General features: G+C 40.5%; 2 protein-coding genes across 3 annotated transcripts in view; one reads left to right on the top strand and one right to left on the bottom strand.

The window, feature by feature from the left end:
- PTPN14 (protein tyrosine phosphatase non-receptor type 14) overlaps positions 1–7,719 on the top strand; it is a 110,976-nt gene extending 103,257 nt beyond the window's left edge. The window contains exons 18-19 of the mRNA XM_032682132.1: positions 399–562; positions 4,609–7,719. Of these exons, the coding sequence (XP_032538023.1) occupies positions 399–562; positions 4,609–4,737 (293 nt within the window). The 3' untranslated portion in view covers positions 4,738–7,719. The remainder of the gene's footprint in view (positions 1–398; positions 563–4,608) is intronic.
- Positions 7,720–11,048: 3,329 nt separating this feature from the next.
- SMYD2 (SET and MYND domain containing 2) overlaps positions 11,049–18,918 on the bottom strand; it is a 29,602-nt gene continuing 21,732 nt past the window's right edge. For both annotated transcript variants that reach the window (XM_032682134.1, XM_032682133.1), the window contains 5 exons: positions 18,052–18,162; positions 16,175–16,295; positions 15,797–15,971; positions 14,284–14,392; positions 11,049–12,243 (listed from right to left, as the gene is read on the bottom strand). In XM_032682134.1, coding sequence (XP_032538025.1) covers positions 12,163–12,243; positions 14,284–14,392; positions 15,797–15,971; positions 16,175–16,295; positions 18,052–18,162 — 597 coding nt within the window. In that variant the 3' untranslated portion in view covers positions 11,049–12,162. The remainder of the gene's footprint in view (positions 12,244–14,283; positions 14,393–15,796; positions 15,972–16,174; positions 16,296–18,051; positions 18,163–18,918) is intronic.

Genomic DNA, 18,918 nt, shown 5'->3' on the forward strand with positions numbered 1-18,918 from the left:
GATGCTTGTTTCCCATCTGATGCTGGCTTTGACAGGCAGCAGTTTCAATAGGACTTAGCTGTTGTTTTGATCCCAGCCTGTTAATAGCAGGAATTGCTGTAAGTAATGTCTAGAATCATCTGCTTAGGGGACCTGGAGATTTGCAAGGGGGAAAACAGAATTTAATTTTTTAAAAGAACTATTTAATTTAAAGGAACAGAGTCCCAAGTAATAATTGACACCCAGCTGGTACTTGCTGGATGCAGTGCTGGCCAAAATAATTAGTATGTTGTAAAAAATGTAAATTATTGCCACTTAGGTAAAGACTGACTTTTCCACATTCTTTCACCCTTTCCCCCTGTCGAATTTTACGTTTAGACATATAGATGTTGCAACCTGGCCTGCATTTTACCTTGCAGCTTACTTGGAGGAGATACAGTCGGTGCGTCGCCACACCAACAGCGTGCTGGACAGCAGCAACACCTGCAACCCTCCCATTGTGGTTCACTGCAGCGCAGGGGTAGGAAGGACTGGAGTAGTTATCCTAACAGAACTGATGATTGGGTGCTTGGAGCATAATGAAGTAAGTCAGCTTCTTTTGCAGGACATACCCCTGACCCGAGCTCGTTCCTTGACTAACTAGCTACATTTCTGAGGTTAAAATTAAAAGGCATTGAAGTGCTTTCTTTCTCTGCTACCTTTGTGAGCAATGTGAGAGCCTTAAATGTAACAGGCAGAGATTTCCCATGGAAGGTTACTTGTTGTAGTTTTCTATTTAGTTGATATTATGCATTTTTTATTAGGATTATTTTAATGCATTCAAAATTAGGGTTTTCTTCTCTCTTTTAAGAATTTAGTCTAATTTATACCTGTATTTAATTAAAAGTCTAGAGACAGCATGTTTACAAGGAGTGCCTGAAAGAGGCTAGAGAATAATGTCCTTGCTCTTTTAACTAAAGTTTTCTGCTCTCTAAATTTGCTCCTTAGACTTCTTCCTCTTTCTCATATGGACCTTAATCTCACCTGGAATGAAACTTAACTGTGTTTTAAGAATAAGGTGTGTGTATGTATTCCAATGGGGAATAGGGCTTTAAGATTTGCAGACAATATGACGAGTAATAGAGTCTGGAGTTAAGAATAAGATCACCAGTAGAGTAACCATGTGTAGCAACTTGCTTTTCATTTGTGTCACTGAGAAACTGTCTAGGAAGAACATCACAACTAACAACGTGACTCGCACTTTTCATGACAGCTATGGAAACCAGGGATTTCTCTTGCCAAAGAAAATGCTCTATGATAGGGCATTTGTAGAGATAGGAGTGCAGCAAGAGTAACAAATAGACATATATCATCTACCTCTCCCAGTAATCAGCCACTGGATGAGTTCAGGGAAGACCGAAGGCTCCAGCAGCTCACACTCTGTAGTTACAAGATGGCTAGAGATCTTGGGCTCAGGTCAGCTGACAGACAAGCCTCCTCCGACTCTGCTTGGGCGTCACTAGAGGTGACGCTGTCCTGTAGATCGATGTCACAACTGACACTTTTTTTCCTTTGCTTTTTATTTGCGGGGGAGGTAGGAGGGTGAGGAAAGAAAAGAAGGAGGTGGCCTGGACAAGAAAGGGTCCACAGGTATGCGTTTTGAGAACCCAGCAGCCTTCCTGTGCTTGACTGCTGCTCAGAAGCTGCTCCTGTGTGGGGCAACGGCTCCGACTCTTGAGCCTGCTTGACCTTCCTCATGCACTGGCACCTGGAAGTGACTGCTTCTGTTGTGCACACAGTAGCCATGAAATTTCTGCATGCCAGACGAAAGCTGGAGAGTTTGAAGAGCTGTCCCTGAATTGCTTGTGACCATCAGTGTAGCTGTGTCTACTTTGTAGCAACCTCTGTATGTGCATGGAAACAAACATTAAGGGTTGTGTAACACTGTCTGCCACATCGGTTTGTTTGTGGTTTACAGAAGTCACCCATTTGGAAAAGAGTAGCTGAGTAGCAAGTGAAGATAAAGGCAGTACCTCAACATCTAAGCATGGGGATGAGCCTTGACATCATTCATAAGAATTTTCATCGACTTCTCTAGGATGGTAGTGCTCAATAAGGATTTCTCTGATGTCCCTTAATTAAAGGATTCTTTTGTCTTGATTAATAATGAAAATCATCATTAATATTAAATAAAATTTTCCTTAAGGGCTTCGTTGCTCTAGATTGTACTAAGTTAATGTTTTTGGTTTGTTAAAACCTAATTGAAAAAACGATTAAAAACCATAACAGTATGCTTTTGGTTTGTCACAGATACTCCATTCTGCACAGAGATGGTTCCTTTTCACTTGTTTATTTTGTAGTAGTATTAATTGGGGGTTTTCTCCTGAAATAAAATTACTTATCACTTAAAAAGTTTTAGTCTTAGGAATTGGTTGATTTCCTTAGAAGTGTCCTAGTAAGTAGAAGTATCAACATTTTTGCAATGAAGGAAAATGAGGAAGGAATCTGGCAATCTTCCTACAGACCATCTTGGAAAGTCTGCAGTAGTACTGGAACAAAAACCAGAACCCTTGAGTCTGAGGTTTCAGGTTTAGGCAAAAAGCCGTGTCTAATCAAAATCTATACAGCTTCAGTCACTGTGGCTTCTGGGCAATGGCTGGTTGAGTCTAAAGCTGTGTATCTCATTGCAGGGATAGCATTTCAGTCACTGCTGCATAGCAAGTAAATGTCACATCATTACATCCTTGCTGCTGTAGACATGTAGTAGAGGAAAGTAATTGAGATCGTGCTCTATCAGCTTTTAGTTCAGACTTGGCACTGGGACATTAACTCATGATTGCAACTCCAGCATGTTTTCAAAGGGGAGGTCTTTTAGTATGGGAGTTTTAGAAATGAGTGGCATTTTTGTTTGTTCTGTTTACAAGTGCCAGCTTAGCAAAGCATTATGTGCCTTTTTTTTTTTTTTTTTTTTTTTTTTTGACATGTACATCGTAATGAAGGTGAGTCTAAGGGACTCCTTACCTGGAGTCAAATGCTAAGTTGGCTATAAATAGTGAGGTTTAATAGACAGGATGGGGTTTTCTTTCATTTCTGAGAAGGTGAAGTCATCTCCATTTTGAGGAGGTGCACAGGTCACTGTGTGTCCACTAAAAATCAATGAGCTGTCATGCACGAGACTGCCAAGAGAGAAATATGGTGAGCAGGTCAAAGCTGGCCTGCATTTTTGTTGCAGTTTTTCAGGTGAGATCAAGTTCCACATGACTCTGCTTAGTAAGGACCGTGTGGCTTTTGCAAGCATCTGAGTCCACAGGGAGGCTTTCTCCAAGTTAGCCAAGTTAACTGGAAAGAGCTTACATTTTTCTTTGGACCCGTTTGATAATAATATGGCATTACTCATCACAAATTTTTATACTTGTTGACTCTCTAGAGATGTCCCTTTATAACAGCTTGTAGGGGTATGTGGCAGAATATTTGGCCTTGTTTTCAGAAACTGATAGCCTATGAGTTAAGACTTGTTTACATGGAATGGACTTACATTCTGGGTCTTATATATATGGACAGAAATGGATATGCAGCGTGACTTTTATTTTAAACTTTCCAGGAAACTTCCCATGTGTCTGGAAGCAGATTCCATGCTCAGTTGGGCCTCCAAGGGTTAGCAGCAATCTTACTCAAACTTTCTAACTTCCTTTTTGTGTTTCTGTAATGGCAAACGGGCATTACAAAGTGCAGCTTATGTTGTCTGATACGGTAGCTGTTCTTCAGTTTTGTATCTTGAACTGCTTAAGAGCTTCCTCAAAAACAGCATGAATTTTAGTGCTTACATTTACTGCTGCCATAGAAAATTTGTATCCCTCATCTTGGGTCACATTACATGCTGTTTGAATTTGAGTCTGGCAGGCTGAGCTTCATGGCTCAATGAATTCTGAATAGCTGCTCCTGTACCTGTTGTAACAGATAAAACACAATAGCATCACAGGTTTTTTGTTCCTTAAATGCCAGAGATCCAATGATAGCACCTAATGAAATTTGCAGTGATTTTTAATGCTTTACCTCATGGGCCTCTGTTTCACACAACTCATTTGGTTTTGAGTTCAGACCATTATAGGTGCCTGTGCCCCTGTGTGCTCAATGGGGTTAGGGATGTACTTTCATAGTGAATCTCCTTATCCGTGCCTAATTACTGTACTTTAGTTCCTGCTGCAGAGCATTTTTCAGGGCAGACGAGTGAATTTTGTTTGGATGAAACCAAACTGGAAGATGCCTTCTTGGAGAACACCTAACATGTCCCAGCTGCTAGTGGATGTTCAGTAGATGGCAACAAACTGCTGCTGGCCTAAAGTCTGCAGAACATGTATTGTGGATACTGGGTCCTTGTTTCACTTTACAGAGTTATTTCTCCTGGAGTATTATTTGCTAACGTAGACTTGGCTGTGGAAGGTCAGATGTCGGAGTTTTTGGATCTTTTGGTGACAATGAGTTCCCTTCTCTCTTAGTGAAAGGATCAGTATATTTGCCTGCACTTTTAGTTTTGTCCAAGGAACCTTTGTTCTTATGACCCTGATGCCTCTTTGCCGTTTGAAAAATCTCAGTAATTGTTTGATTTAATGAACTTACATCCTTATTCTTTTTTTTCCCCTTTGCTTACAGAAAATGGACGTTCCTGTGATGCTGAGACACCTGCGGGAGCAGAGAGTGTTTATGATCCAGACCATAGCCCAATACAAATTTGTTTATCAAGTGCTCATACAGTTCCTGCAAAACTCTAGACTTATTTAATCTTTTCAAACATCCCAGACCCAGCTTTGTGGATCTGACTGAACCTTACTGATGTGCAAGGAGAACTGCCTTGACAACACTGTGTGCATATATTGCACTTTTTAAAGTTGTCTTGAAAGTAAGGAATTATTGTTCTTTACTAGTCTCCCATGGATTATTTTATACAAGATATAATTTATTTTTCTTGGAATAACTTTTGAATTACTCGTAAATCTTATAGTGACCTTCAAAGTGAACCACATTTGACATGACTGGTCTGCATTGTAACGTGCCCATAAAGGAGAGCAATCCTTTGTAAAGGTAGTTTACTAGCTTTTATTTTGCTACACAGCTTCTGAAATGAACAGTTATTTGGCAGTGGGCTTTTTCTCACGTGAGGACGTTCTGGACGGAGGTACGTGGCTTCCATGGTAAAAACAAGACCTGCTGGATGTCAGCTACAGCTCTGTGTGAGTGGAAGCTGAGGGTACACAGCACTGAGACCTGAACTTCTGCACATGCAGGTGGGCACATTACAGAGGGCTCAAACACAGGACATTGTGAGGACAGAGAATTTTAGGTGCTAAACTGTTCAAATTCCACAAGAATTACACTTTGAAAAAATCAATATTGGATCTTTTAAACAAGGCCTTTGCTGCTATGTGCAGCCCTTGAAGGGATTCATAAGAAGCTGTGTAGGGTGAAGTGCAGTGACCCACAACAGGCTGAAGTCAGTGAGTGAGTTTTTTCAGTAACTGTGGTGGACTGAGAGCTAAACAGCATAGGATTTTCAACCAAATGCATCTGAAAAAAATTAAATCAAGCACCTTCTCATGGATTACACTGAAATTATTATTGCCTTGAGGCTCACCTCCTGTAGAAAAGGAATCTCATTTAAATTAGGCATCTCTGGTTGCCTTAGTTTTCATGTGTGAACTATCATCTGATGGCTAGAGAAGGGATCAGGCTGGAGATGAGCCTGGGATGTCTCTGGTCCCAGCCCTGTTCACCTTACTGTTAACTTTAAACTGGGATAGGCTTGCCCAGGGTCACGTCCAGTTTCAAAATTTTCAAGGGTGAAGATTTCATAGCCTCTCAGGGCATGTGATGCAATGCAGTTACTCTGTCATGGTGAAATTATCTTTCTTGGTATCCCTTTCCCAGATACTTTTAAATGTTTTAGTCCTCTTGTTGCTTTTCTGTTACACCCCCACCTCCAAACCCTGGTCAGTGTACAAGATCTAAGCCTACAAGCACTCTGAATTTCAGCACTAAAGGGACTAAAATCAGTGGGAGCTTAAGCTCAGGTTCTGTACTAGAATGTTTCTTAAATTGCTTAAAACTGCACTGCGTTGGTTTGGATCTCTGCAATACAAGCCTAACAAGGTGACAAAGATTCCAGTGAAGATTTCTAGCTACCAATAAATGGAGATGAGTTATTTTTCTGTAATACCTTGACCATGTTCTTTTTAGGGATCAGTTGAGTTTTTAGTTAACTTCAGTTTTCCTCTAATTTCTTCTGCCACTGCCAACGTATCTCGTTAAATTAGCAGCAACCATTTAAAGTCTTTTCAGCAGCATCTGCATGATAATTGCACAGAGATGCTTTATATCTGGGAAAAAAGCCAAGGAATAAACCTTGAAGCAAAGTGTATTAAATTAGTTATCTCGTTATAACTTTTTGAATAATTTCCTAATGATGAATTAAGTTTGAACTCAGAGCTGTCAAGTCCCATTGCTCCACTTGAATATGAGAAGTAGAAAATCAGGAGGGAAAAGAATCTGTTCCTATGTCTTATTATTCAGCTGCTCTTGGCTGAAATGTGTACTTCTGCTTCTACAGTGAGCACAGGAAAGTTATTTCATAAGAGAGTATGAAGAGCTGTGTTTGAAGGGAAGAAAATTAAGTAAATGTTTTTAATGCAAAGATACATCATAGTTGTCTTAGAAAAATATTAATTAGAAAAAGGCACCAAAAATCCTTTCCAAATTAATTCAGTGCCTATTAATGAGCCAAATAAATGGCCATGTAGTAAACAGTCATTTCTAATTAATTCTTAATGTGGCTGGTATGGTAGATAGAAGTCAACGTGACTCACTTTTTCCCTTTCATTGTCAAAGAATGGTAATTTTAAACTTTTCCTTTCATCTGACTTCAATGTATTTTTCCCTGCTAGATTTTTATCTTGACTAGAGCTGCTAATATCATAAGTGAATTGGGCTGGTGCATGTCTTCAGAGGTTCCTTTCCACCCCAGCTTGCAACTGACCCTGAGCATGCCGATGTTTTATGGTTGAAATGTGACACAGTTCCGTAAGGGAAAAACTGAACCTTCTGACTTTGAACCTGCTGTAGTTTTATCAGGCCGAAATTGCTTGGGCAGTATTTCCTAACCTTTAGGGAGTGACAGGAAAATGCATTTTGCATCCAATTTTGTTAGTCACAGCAGGAATGAACGCATGAGACTTAAAGCAACAGTGCTATTTAGTTTCTGTCCCACAGACTTTTAACAGCACAGTCCTTAAGGAGAAAAGGACAGTTTGGAGTTGCTGTATGTTGTGTTGCTTGTTTTTTTTAACATCAAAGCATGACACTGTTTGAAACCAGTTTCATCCATGGAGTAAAGTCTGGACTGAAAATCTCACAAAGATACTTCAATGAATGGAACTGCACCTAACAAGTTTAACATAAGCTGTCTTCTCCCAGGGCACTCACATTGCAGTGTGGCATGTTCAGCCTATGTTCCCTCATGCTTTCTGAGACAGAACTTGCAGTGGATGAGTAAGTCTGGCTTGGGAATCCATTGTGTCTGTCTTCCTTTTTTATGCACTCTTCATGTGTATTTAACACGCTTTGCTTTTTTTCTTTAAATTGTTACCAATGATAGTATTGAGGTGCTGGCATCAATTTTTTGGTTAAGGTCCAACATTTCATGCCTACCATTGTTCAGTCAGGGATGGGAGAGATGACAGCTGAGTTTGGACACTGCTCGGTGCTGTGGGTATCCTGTTTCTGTCCTCCATTGGACACGCTTGTGGATGGTGGACATTAACTGCTGAGGTCCTACTTGTTCTAGATGCTACAAAGGCCTGTTTCGGCACCTCTTGTCCTTGACTACCTGACAAAAGATGAAGCTTGTTCCCACAAAAGTTTTCCTTTATAGTTATACAGAAACCCTAAATGCTCAGCCTCATCAGAAATACCTTTTCCCCAAATGAATTTCATCTGGCAGGAGACACATCTGTGAGAACTTATTCAACCTGTTGCTAACAGTCCTTGAAATATATTGAAGGACATTTCTGTTCCACTTATGTGGAACTTATACAAATTCCACTTATACAAATATTATTAAATATATTGAAGGACATTTCTGTTCCACTTATGTGGAACTTATACAAATTCCACTTATACAAATATTATTAAATATTTGCATGATTTCAAAAGTTGGTTTTTTTCTTTTTAAATTACTTCCATGTAAACAAACAGAAATGCAAATGGCAAAACACAGACTTACTCACTCTCTTCCAACTTAAGTGCTTCAATAGTTATGCTCATTGTAAGCCACATTATTTTTTTGATCCAACACCTGCTTTTTCTGTGTAGTCCCCAAGCAACTCTGAAATAAATGCTGATGGAAATCTTGTACTTAGATATAGCAAAAATCTATAGGAAAAATTCAGCAGCTACTGATGATGCTGCATTCTCAACAGCTGACTTCCCACTGGTCTCCTGGGAGGAGATGATGACTGAATTAGCTGTTGTCAGCCTTGCTAGCAGTTTGTGATCTGCAGCTCTCATGCATCACTGAGGGAGGTCTGAGTCAAATCTTGCTGCTTGTCTTTGTGGGAAAAAACCCGCTAGGGCAGCACCTACTGCAGGAAATAAAGGCTGCATCATATTGCAGGAGCAAATACCTGAACTGGCTGTGAAAGGAGGGACTGCATGAAAACAGCATTTGACCGCTCTTCTATAAAAATGAATATAAATCTGCTGATGCATACTTAAAGTCATAAGGAGTTTGGGGATGGGTTTTTATGCCAGTAAGAGAGAGGCTGCAAGTCCAGAACCCCAAAGGCAATTGTCTCCAGCTCGCTCTTAGCCTTCTAGAGAGGTCTGCTTGTAGAATCTGGTGCTATGGGAACTACAGATGCCATATGAGTCTTTAGAGAGGAGGACACTATACATGCAGCTGTTTGCAGGGATTGTGATTTGAGGAAGGGAACAACTGGCTGCTTGGGCTGTGAGGCAAAGAGAAGATGGAGGTATTAAACATAAATAAACTATTGTTAGATTGTGAAACAAAACATTGCATAGGTCAAAAATAGCAGTGTTTATATAAATATTTAAAGTAAATATATTTTTGTCAGTGTTTTTAGAGTATCTTATATTACAGTTCCATTGATTCCTCTGAGCTATTTTTTGGTTGGCATTTCTTTGAAGTTTTGTTGCCTCTGCTTTATGTGCACCCTCACTGAGAGTTTCCCACATGTACAGCAGGACTTTGCCTTTGGAGAGTGAATTGGAAATCATGATAAATAGTAGCTTCCACTGGAGAATCCCAGAACTATTTAACAGCGGGGGAAGGACTAATACTGCAACTGATCCCTGAAATGAGTAGAGTGCTTAAGAGTTTTACTCTTCCAAATCACCCGAGTAAGAACTCAGTGGTTGGACACTCAGCTCCAGGCATTTCAGGGGTAGTGTTCCCTGATTATGCAGGCAGCATAAAAGAGGAAAGCTTTCCACAAACTATATCCATGTCAGGTTCGAGGGCACACCCTGACTTAGACGGGGCTGGTAGTAGACACTTAAGAAGAAATATGAACATGTCTAGAAAAGGGTGCTCAGCCCCTCTAGTGCACCTGGCAGCCGGTCCTTGAGGGGCTTCCTGAGGCCAAAGTTGTATTCCATTCACTGTATTTAGTAAATCTACTGATAGATCCATCTCCAATAAATCACATTACCTTTTCTTTAGAAGCCATTTATTCCTCTGGCTTTCACAATGTCCTGTGTTGGTGAGTTCCACAGCTTAATTATAGATGTAATATATAAGAACTTCTTTTTTGTGTATGTTAAATAAAAGTATTTTCTTGCTTCTGCTTGGTCTTTAAAAGAAGGTAAATCTTTAGTGCCAGAAACACTGTCAATAGGATGTTTATCCTGTTGCAATTGCTCCATATGGAAAACACATTTTCCTCACTAGTAAAGTACCCTTCTTTGATTATTTTACAAAGGAAAAAAGTTTACACATGCAGATGACTGTAATATTCCCATATGTAATTGTGTGGAACATGTTACATGAAATAACATGTTTAAGTTTTATGTCACTGGATTTTCCTGTCCTGTTTTACTTCAGTATTTTGATGCTTCCTGTTTCATTTGTTCTGTAATTCTGTTCATGACAGTTTAGCATAAAACAGTGATCTGGATCTCACCACCTCATTGTATGTACACATTTTGTAGAGAAATGAGACATCGGTTATATGCCCTCCCTGCCCCCTGCTCCCTCCTGTTAGGGCTGAATGGCAGAGCTATTCTATGCTATTGAAAGCCTTTAAAAAAATCTATGCATGCTATTTTTTAATATTCTAATGTATTATTCATATCAGTACATAAGCTTATGCTTGTCAGTTTTATCTTCTGTATAGAACTGATTACTTTTGACAGTATTTTTGCACTGTTTCTTTTCTTTCTCTTTTTATAATAAAAAGTTCTATTCAGCATTAATTGACTGCAATAATTTTTTACCCCTTTCACTGCCTTTGTGTAAATAGTTTCTTATATGTTTTTCCAAATATGAGAATGTCTTCAGTCACTGAGGTTTTTTTGGTAAGGCTGTCCTTCATATTCACAGTAAACAATAAACCATTTTTTTCAAGGAAAACTATGTTTGTGTTCTTTTTCTGTACCAGCTTAAGGTTTTGTATTTGCACCTACCGTACTTGAGTTGGTTTCCCATGTTAAACTGATAGGCACAGCCAGAGCCACAGTGAGCTTTGAATAGCCTTCTGTAAACAGTAATCCAGGTTTCACAGGGGCAAGGCTCTCACTGGTGCTCATGCTCAGCTAATCAGATTCTTTGGTGTTGAAGCATAGTCTGGGCTCTGGATAGACTTTCCAAAGTAAAGGTGCTATTTCCCTGGACAAGGGTTTACTTGGCAAGATAAAGTTAGGATAAAAATAGTCAGCTAGTGCCCTCTTCCTAGGTTTGGCTGTAGTTAAATGGTCTTTGCTTTCTGGAATTTTAAGATCTGGTGCAGTTTTATGTACTCCGGCAACAACTGCTGGCTGGAGAACAATGAAAAACTTCAGCAAAACAAGCTCACAAACCCTTGTTCTAGCAGTTTTATTTTCAGAGCAGTGATTACAAGAAAGAAAATACAGTAAAGTTCTCAAGGGTGATGTGTTCTCTTTCTCATCATACTTTATAAGCCGTGAAAGCAGCAAGGAATGGGCAGGTACTTTTACTGGGCACCATATTTAAATGTTGGTGCTGCAAGTGCACAGCCACGCTCTTTTTTTTTTTCCCTCCATCCTTAAAAGCAATCTCCTACAACTGATCTAAACAGAGGAAAAAAACCCAACACCCTCTTGTTTTATATGGGTAGAGAAAGCTAAGTCCTGGACTTTTTCCTCAGAAAACGTTCTTGCTCCTCTTTTAAAAGTAATTGCTAACATATTAACAGAATAGTTGTAATACACTGAAGGTGAAGGTATGGCTGTAAGGAAATATGAGCAATAAATTCACTTCAACTTGTAAAGGGGACTAAAAAGCCAGAAATTGCATAGTTCATGTCTTGTGCAAGCCTTTGAGCTCCGAGATAGGTGCCAGCATTCTCTGTACAAGATGTGCTGAGCTCTAGGTCCTTACTGTGATGAATCCCCATCTGCAGAATAACTGGCTGAGGGAACAGTGGTGGCTTTCCTGTAAAATGCGCAGAATTCATCACCCACTTCCCCTTTCTCTCAGCTAAGCCACTGCAAACAAAAATGATTCATGAAAAAAGGAAATGGATACCAAACCACAACAGAAAAAAGTACAGCTTTTGCTAATTTGTCAGATTAAACAAAACTATTTAGGTAAAAGTAGATGTCATAAAACTGTTGCACCCATTTAAGTGTATAAGTGGAATCAAGAGGGGTCAAGACCACTTTATTGACTTTACACACATAAGATCCACATTGAAATCCCTAAAGAAAAAAATGGCCACTTTTGCACATGAACTGTCAGAAGGCATAACCTTCAAGAAACCATGGATGCTTCCTTAAAAGAAAAAAAAGGCAATTGTAGATGGGTGGAAGCTAGGAAGCTAGGCCTAAGTGTGTTTGTCATTCCAATTATAGGACAGAACTGTGTTCACTCTACCGCTTTTCAAAGCACTCCTGAAGGTTTCCATAACAAGGCTTTTTAAATAAAGGTTTGAAGGATTGCATAGATTCAAAGGCTCAGTGGTCCTCTAATTCCTTTTTGATCTCTGAAATGTATGGATGATCTTTCCCATGTGCTACTTCCATGATAGCAATTGCCTATGAAAAGAAAAAAAAATATTCACACAATTGATTCATATATAACACCAGGCTATAAATACTCTCTTTAGAGGTTTGAAGCAGTCTGACACCTCTAGCTACTTTTTGTCCCCTTGTACTCATAAACCCAGTAGGAAATAAAATGAAATTCAAAACTAAGTAATAAAGGTTTTACATTCAGAGAATACATCTTTGATCTTAAAGGAGCCCAAAGCAACTTTCAAAATGATATTCCTGACAAAACTACTTTGAATGCAACCAGCTCCAGGACAGAAAACTGCAAGTGCGGTGGATAATATTCTGGCAGAGGACTTAGCCAGTCCTCAGACTGAGCTGTGTTCCTACCAATTTATCCTTCAGCTGTCACACGTGCAGGCCTGCTGCAGAAGTTACATTAAGGCATTTCAGACTTGATTCTGTAAACCCTCCACTGGTTCCAGGGGCTACTAACGCTTTAGGAAGGAAGCAATGTCTTAGGCAAAAAGTGAAATCCTGTCAGGTTCAGACAGACACTGCTCGACTCCCTGCCGTTTCACCTACAGCCTGCTCCAGTCCTAAGAGTGAACACTGCAGGCAGCCAAACCCCCTGACTTGCAGTTTTCCTGCCATTACCCACATTCATGGCAGTGTGTGTGCAGGGGCAAGGTTTCCACTTGAGAAAAGGACAGCAGCACCCCCAAGCAGATGTGATAAAAGGCAGCAGTATACAGAACTAGGAGCAAGTTCAGTGTAAGTCTGAAAATACTTAGACAGAACAAGGAATAGCCCTCTGAGCATTTAGTCATTTTCTCCTTGGGAAACTTTTATGCAATTATGCTCTTGTATTTGTTAAGTCAATACAGCAAAGGCTTTTGGTTCCACCTCAGCAGCAGCAAGAAATAACTCCACTCCTCCTCCTGCCCAAAAGAAGAAAGGAGGGCCTTCTGGATGAGCTGCTCACAAACTGACAGAGAACAATGGGTTTGTTTTTCCACTAAATCCCAAACATAAGGGGCTGGGATAACTTTGGGCAGTTCCTGTAGACAGCTTTTGGAAGTGAGTCATTAGAAAATGTTTGTATTAGAAAATGTTTGTATTAGGAAGCTAACTCTGCCAACAAATCTACCTAACAGTTCCCTACCCCCCATCCCATGCTCTTACTGGCACAGTTCCCATTTCTATTCAAAGGTTTATCACCACAGGGAAGGAAAACCTATGTTAATTTCAAACCAGGTAACTGTTAAATTTTAGAGCATATATTCTTGTAGCATCTTGCCACCACGGCTGGATGGCTCTGTTATTGCTGGCTAAAAACTTGCCAGCATTTAAAAAGATGAAAAAATAAATACATTGTGACATTCCACGAGCCATTATACGCTACAGTAGTCACTGATGCTTAAGAAACTAAAATAAACTTCTGTCCAACAACAAGAGGGAGAAAAAAGTCAAGAAACATAGTACAGACTAATAAATAAAATAAAAGAATAAAAAACTAAGGAATAAGGAACAGACTAATAAAAAGGGGTGAAGAAAAATGTAAACCCAAATGCTGTATTTGCCAATTTCAGCATTACCAGATGCATTGAATTCCCTTCAGCTATGCAAAAATCAATTGGTTCCAGAACAAATAACCACCAAAAGCATGCCTAGTTTAAGTTGGATATAGAAATCACAGACTTCAATGAAACACTATGTGCCTTTTATAAGAGCCAAGCATTTTTTCTGTCCTTACCCAGCAAATGAGGAGAAGCTATAGTTCTGCTTCATTTACACTAGTGCAGCTCTAGCTCAGTGAACAACTTGGAGCAAATATTTAAGCATAATTCTCACTCCAGCTGCTGCAGTATCAGCCCACTGCAAAAAGGTAAAACTCCCTGTCTGCTAGAGCAGACCTATACTACATCTCTAGAAAAATCAAATCTGAGCCAAAAATCCAGTAACCAAATATATTAACAAATGGTGCATTTCCCACCAAGCCAGGCTTACTGACAGAGAAGCACAGAGTGTTTCAATGACCCCATATCTGAACTGGTATTAATGAAAAAACCAGGAAATAAATACCCTCTTCAGGGCTTTAACTCCAGCCGTTCTGTTATTCAACGCCATATACAGTCTCCCTAATTTCAGCCACATGGAGGCAACGTTCAGCGAGTAGGAGGGGTAATGTTTACTGCAGGAGAGAAAGAAAACCAGCTTTATCAAACTTGGCAGTTTCATTGCATTTTCCCAGCCCATCTCCCTCTCAGGGGGCAAGAAGCTGCCTCTCGTTGCCCCTGCCCATTCACTGCTCATCCCCTCTGCCATGACTGCCAAGAGTCAGTGCCAATTGTGTCTAGGATGGGGACGCCTGTCAATTGGGAATTGAACTGAAACTACCATATGCCTCTGAACAGCTGTCAGATGGCAATGACTTTCTGCCACTAGTTTTAATCTAGCCAGCTACAGAAAGAGACTGCATTGTTATGAGTTTTTGGAGCCACCCTGCACTCGCAGAAGTAGCTCTGTGAATTGTACAATAGTTGGTGGAATGGAAAGCGAGGGGCCCTCCACAGTGTGTACGGCACACATGCCACTCTGTACTTGCACACACTGAGCTAGCAGAGTCCAGTTCAGCAGAGCTGACCTGGAATGCCAGGCTCAGAGCCAGAGGAGCTGGGCAAGTCCCAGGGAAGACAAATAGTACTGAGCCCCCAGACGGAGAATGTTGGCTCCTTCTTTGTATCACTGCTCTCTGCCAAGTGATCTGTGACTTTACGCTGGCATCTGCTCCAAAGGGAGAGCTTTTCTTGTGCTCCCCCCAGCTGGCAAGAAAGTCATGTCTCAAGACGAGAATCTGTTTGGGAGATTCATGGCAGGATCAGACACAGTGCATAACTGGCTGGCTCTAATGAAAGAGATCACTACAGTAAAAACACAGACAATTTTATCAGAAAGAGTATTAATTTTTTCTGCTGAGGCTGTGTGTGCTGCCTTGCCCCACACAGGGCTTCAGCCTGTGCATTCTCCCATGCCCCCAGCTCTAGGGCAGCAGAGATCAGGGACATTGGGGCACCCCTCACCCCCGAGAGCAGGAGCTGAGCTCGGCTTCAGCTCCCGGCCCCAGCCCTGGGACAGGGCTCTGCTCTCCTGTAGCCGTGCTCACTGTGCTACTGAGGAGAGAAAGGACCAGGACACTGCGGGAGGCTGACGACAACACAGGTTTTGCCTCCATGACCTTATACAAAATATTGACTGCAGATGCAATTTGAAGCTCTGCTTTAGTAAAAGATTAGGATATTTAAGAAAATCAGGATTTTTCTAGCTAAGCGGAACTACCACAGCACCCAAGGTAGCACAAAATTACTTTAAGAACTCAAAGCAAGGATTTCAAAGTCAGTCCTTCTACACTGAAGACCACATTTTGATAGCAACTTAAGACTGTCCTAGCATTTAAATATTCCTTTTTGAGTAGTGATATCATAGGTAGCATGTTTATACAACACATACTGAGAGAAGTGATCTCTGCCCAAACTTGTCTTAATTCTTCAGACTACTGAATTAAAGCACTAAAAAAAAATAAAACTCTCATATTTACCTGTATGGTCTGATAATTTTTTGCCCATAACGCAGTGCACCTTCCCAGTCCTGCACGTAGAGACAGACACCCATGGCCTGGTACATCATATGTAACATATAAACATTACTGTCTTCAAACACTGCACTCATCTTGTCCAGGCTGAGCTCACAGATCTCCAGTAATTCACCAGGGGGTATGAAGAAGTCAAGGAACCCAATAAATAAATGGCCTCTCACTATATAACTACCTGGTAATGCCTTCAGACACAAAGAGGACAGAGGTAAGCTTAATTTCTACTGGTCAGTGTATTTCTCCTGCAAGTACTTCTGAAGTCCAGCAGGTGAGATTTTTATGTCACATACCAAGCCAGAGGGGTCAGGGTGAGACAAAGGATATATTTGTAGTGTTTGGCTCGCCTGAATTCCTCAATCACGTTCCTGGCATATTTGATCATGTCTTGTACCGTCTCTGCCGATGGAGGATCATTCAGCTTGCAGATTTCCAGTTTCTCTTTATCCTGAAGGAAACACAATGGACCTTACAAAGGCAAGTTCCAAGCCCTATAAATAAAGGTGCACCTGCTATACAAAATTACTCTAATAAAAAGACACAGATGGGAACTTAAGCCCTTCAAAGAATATAAAAACAAAAGTAGAATGTGCACCTGCAATTTTTCTCTAATGCCTTGGCTAGGAATCCTAGAATCCTCTGGCCTTCCAGTTCATCTGCCATTCTCTACTTCCCTGAAGTCCCTTTCTTTTGAAAGATCGAAGAGCTTTTTGATTTTGTGATGAAAACAGGTTTACATAAGAAATTTCACTGCTTCTGAGAGATTAGGGATTAAAACAAATTAAATTTTAAGGCCATAAAAGCTCAAATACCTTAGGTCTAACACCCAGCTCTGTGGAAAATGACATGATCTTAAATGCAGAAAAGGATCCTTCATATCTGCAGAAAAAAAAACACATTTCCACATATTTTGTTATTTCTGCTGGACAGCTCCACTTACTCTTATCTTTCTATCTACCTTACTGCTTCACGAAGAGTCAGCTGCAATCTAGAGACAATCTTTTGCTGTTTAAGCTTCACACTGTTGCTCAATTTCCTTTTCTTTTATTATTTCATCTGCCAGCCTATAGGGCTACAGGGGACTCTTTCCAGAGCCGAAGGAGACTGAGTGACAGGTGACTCGAAGAGCAGCACATTGTTGAAAATCACAGATGAAATCTTGGCTTCGTTAAACTCAGTGGCAAAACTATCAAGGTAACTCTGGGGGAAAAACACAGCTAACATGGTATCAACAGAATGGCCTGAAGCAACAATATTAGGTACTATTTTGGAAAAAAAATTACAAAGGATGACACCATTTAGGAGAAGGAGATGGTTGTCTGGTCAGCTTGGGAACCAGCTCTTATAAGGACACCTTGTGAAAATGGGAGGTAAAATGATGTAGAACTTAAGGATCAGATTCTGCCAGCCACACTAATCTTGTCTGGAATGACAGATGATCCACACAAAGCTCAGATCTTGGAGGGCCTCCAGGGAAGGAGGTCCAAATGGTTGCAGAGGCCTCTTCTTCCCAAGTGCTTTTCTTCAAAATACCTAACACCTTGTTTTAAGGAACACTGTCTGGATGTCTGCCTTTGTCCTTTGAGGGGCACAAGCTTATGTCTAATGAACATAATTCTGCCCTGCATATTCACAAGGGACTGTGAGCCAGGACCACCCTGTCTGTGAGCAGACTGATATGATGGTATTCCAGGAAAGGCCATTGCTCAGATTCTGCTGGGTCTCCAAACCATCCAGCGATGTCATATAGTGTTCACCTGCAATTGACTGAAATGCCCCAGCCAGGAACTGCAGCAGTACTCTACCCCAGAACAGGACTCCAGAAGCTCCCCAAGCAAGATTTACTTGCTGAGAGTTGGTAGAAAGCATGCACTTAAAAAAAAAAAAAAAAAGGCGTTCTGAGCTAAATTCTTTTGGTCGGGTGACCTAGACACAGTGTAATTATCTACTTTTAACAATGCTTTCATCTTTGCTTTGTAGTTCAACTTTAGATAGGCCTCTACCAGGAAATTTCCTGATGTGTCATGATGACAGTGGAAAGAGTGAGTATCAGAAAGCCTTCTAGAGAGAAAAACAAAACCATCACCACCATCACCCTATTATTCCACTTTCCAAAATGTAATTAAACCAGATAAGAAATTACATCTAAGGACACAGGTAGGTGCCTTGACAGTCAAAAGCATATTTCACACCAATTGTATTACCTTTTCTTTCGTAATGCACTCCCTGCAATCACAATTAAAGAAATATGAGTCTCTTAGCCGGTCATTTCTGTCTTCTGTGGGATATAGCAGGTCAATATAGCTGCTAAAAATCTACACAGTAAAAAACAAAAGCAGTTAGTGAGAAGTAGTGTCACTAAACATATTTATCACTACTAGTTCTGGTATATGTAGTATGACTGCTACATATTCATGCAACTTGTGGACCCCTGCAGCCGCATCACCTGCTTGCTCCCTCACATTCCAAGCCTCTTGGCAGCATTGGGAGTTGTCATTTCTGAATGCAGTCTGACAGAGAAGTGTTCCTTTCCTGTTAGTTATGGAATTTCCCTCAAATATTACCCTGGCTTATACCCAGGACAGCAAGATTCAGGTGTGGATAAGGAAACTATCACAGCATAAATCTCAGGCTCCTGTCAGACTACAAAGATACATCTACTTTTCAGAAGTAAAATAATGATTTCAGGTATCCAGCCTAGGATAAATTACAGTGGCCTGGTTTTTTGGAGGCTGGAATCTCAATTTTTTCTTTCTGAAAATCTACAAAAATTGGGGCAACAGCAGTCACTAGTAGCTTTAGAAACTTAGGACAAGACCTTTAGATCTCTGAAAAGAAGAGAGGCCCAGTGCTCCAGTTCAAGGAGAATGAATATCAGATTTACTTCAGCAGCAATATTTTAAAGCAAAGAAAACCTGCTTTTGAACATTTTAAAGGCCCTTCATATACACTATTCTTAAGTTTTCCTCTATTTCAATGGTCTTCAGAAAAGAACCCCTGCAACTAGCTTTAATGCTCTGCCTTTAAAATGAGATCTCCCCCAAGAAACACATCCTATGCACAGTGCAGTT

This window comes from Chiroxiphia lanceolata, chromosome 3 (genome assembly GCF_009829145.1).
Source record: "Chiroxiphia lanceolata isolate bChiLan1 chromosome 3, bChiLan1.pri, whole genome shotgun sequence".
NCBI lineage: Eukaryota > Metazoa > Chordata > Aves > Passeriformes > Pipridae > Chiroxiphia > Chiroxiphia lanceolata.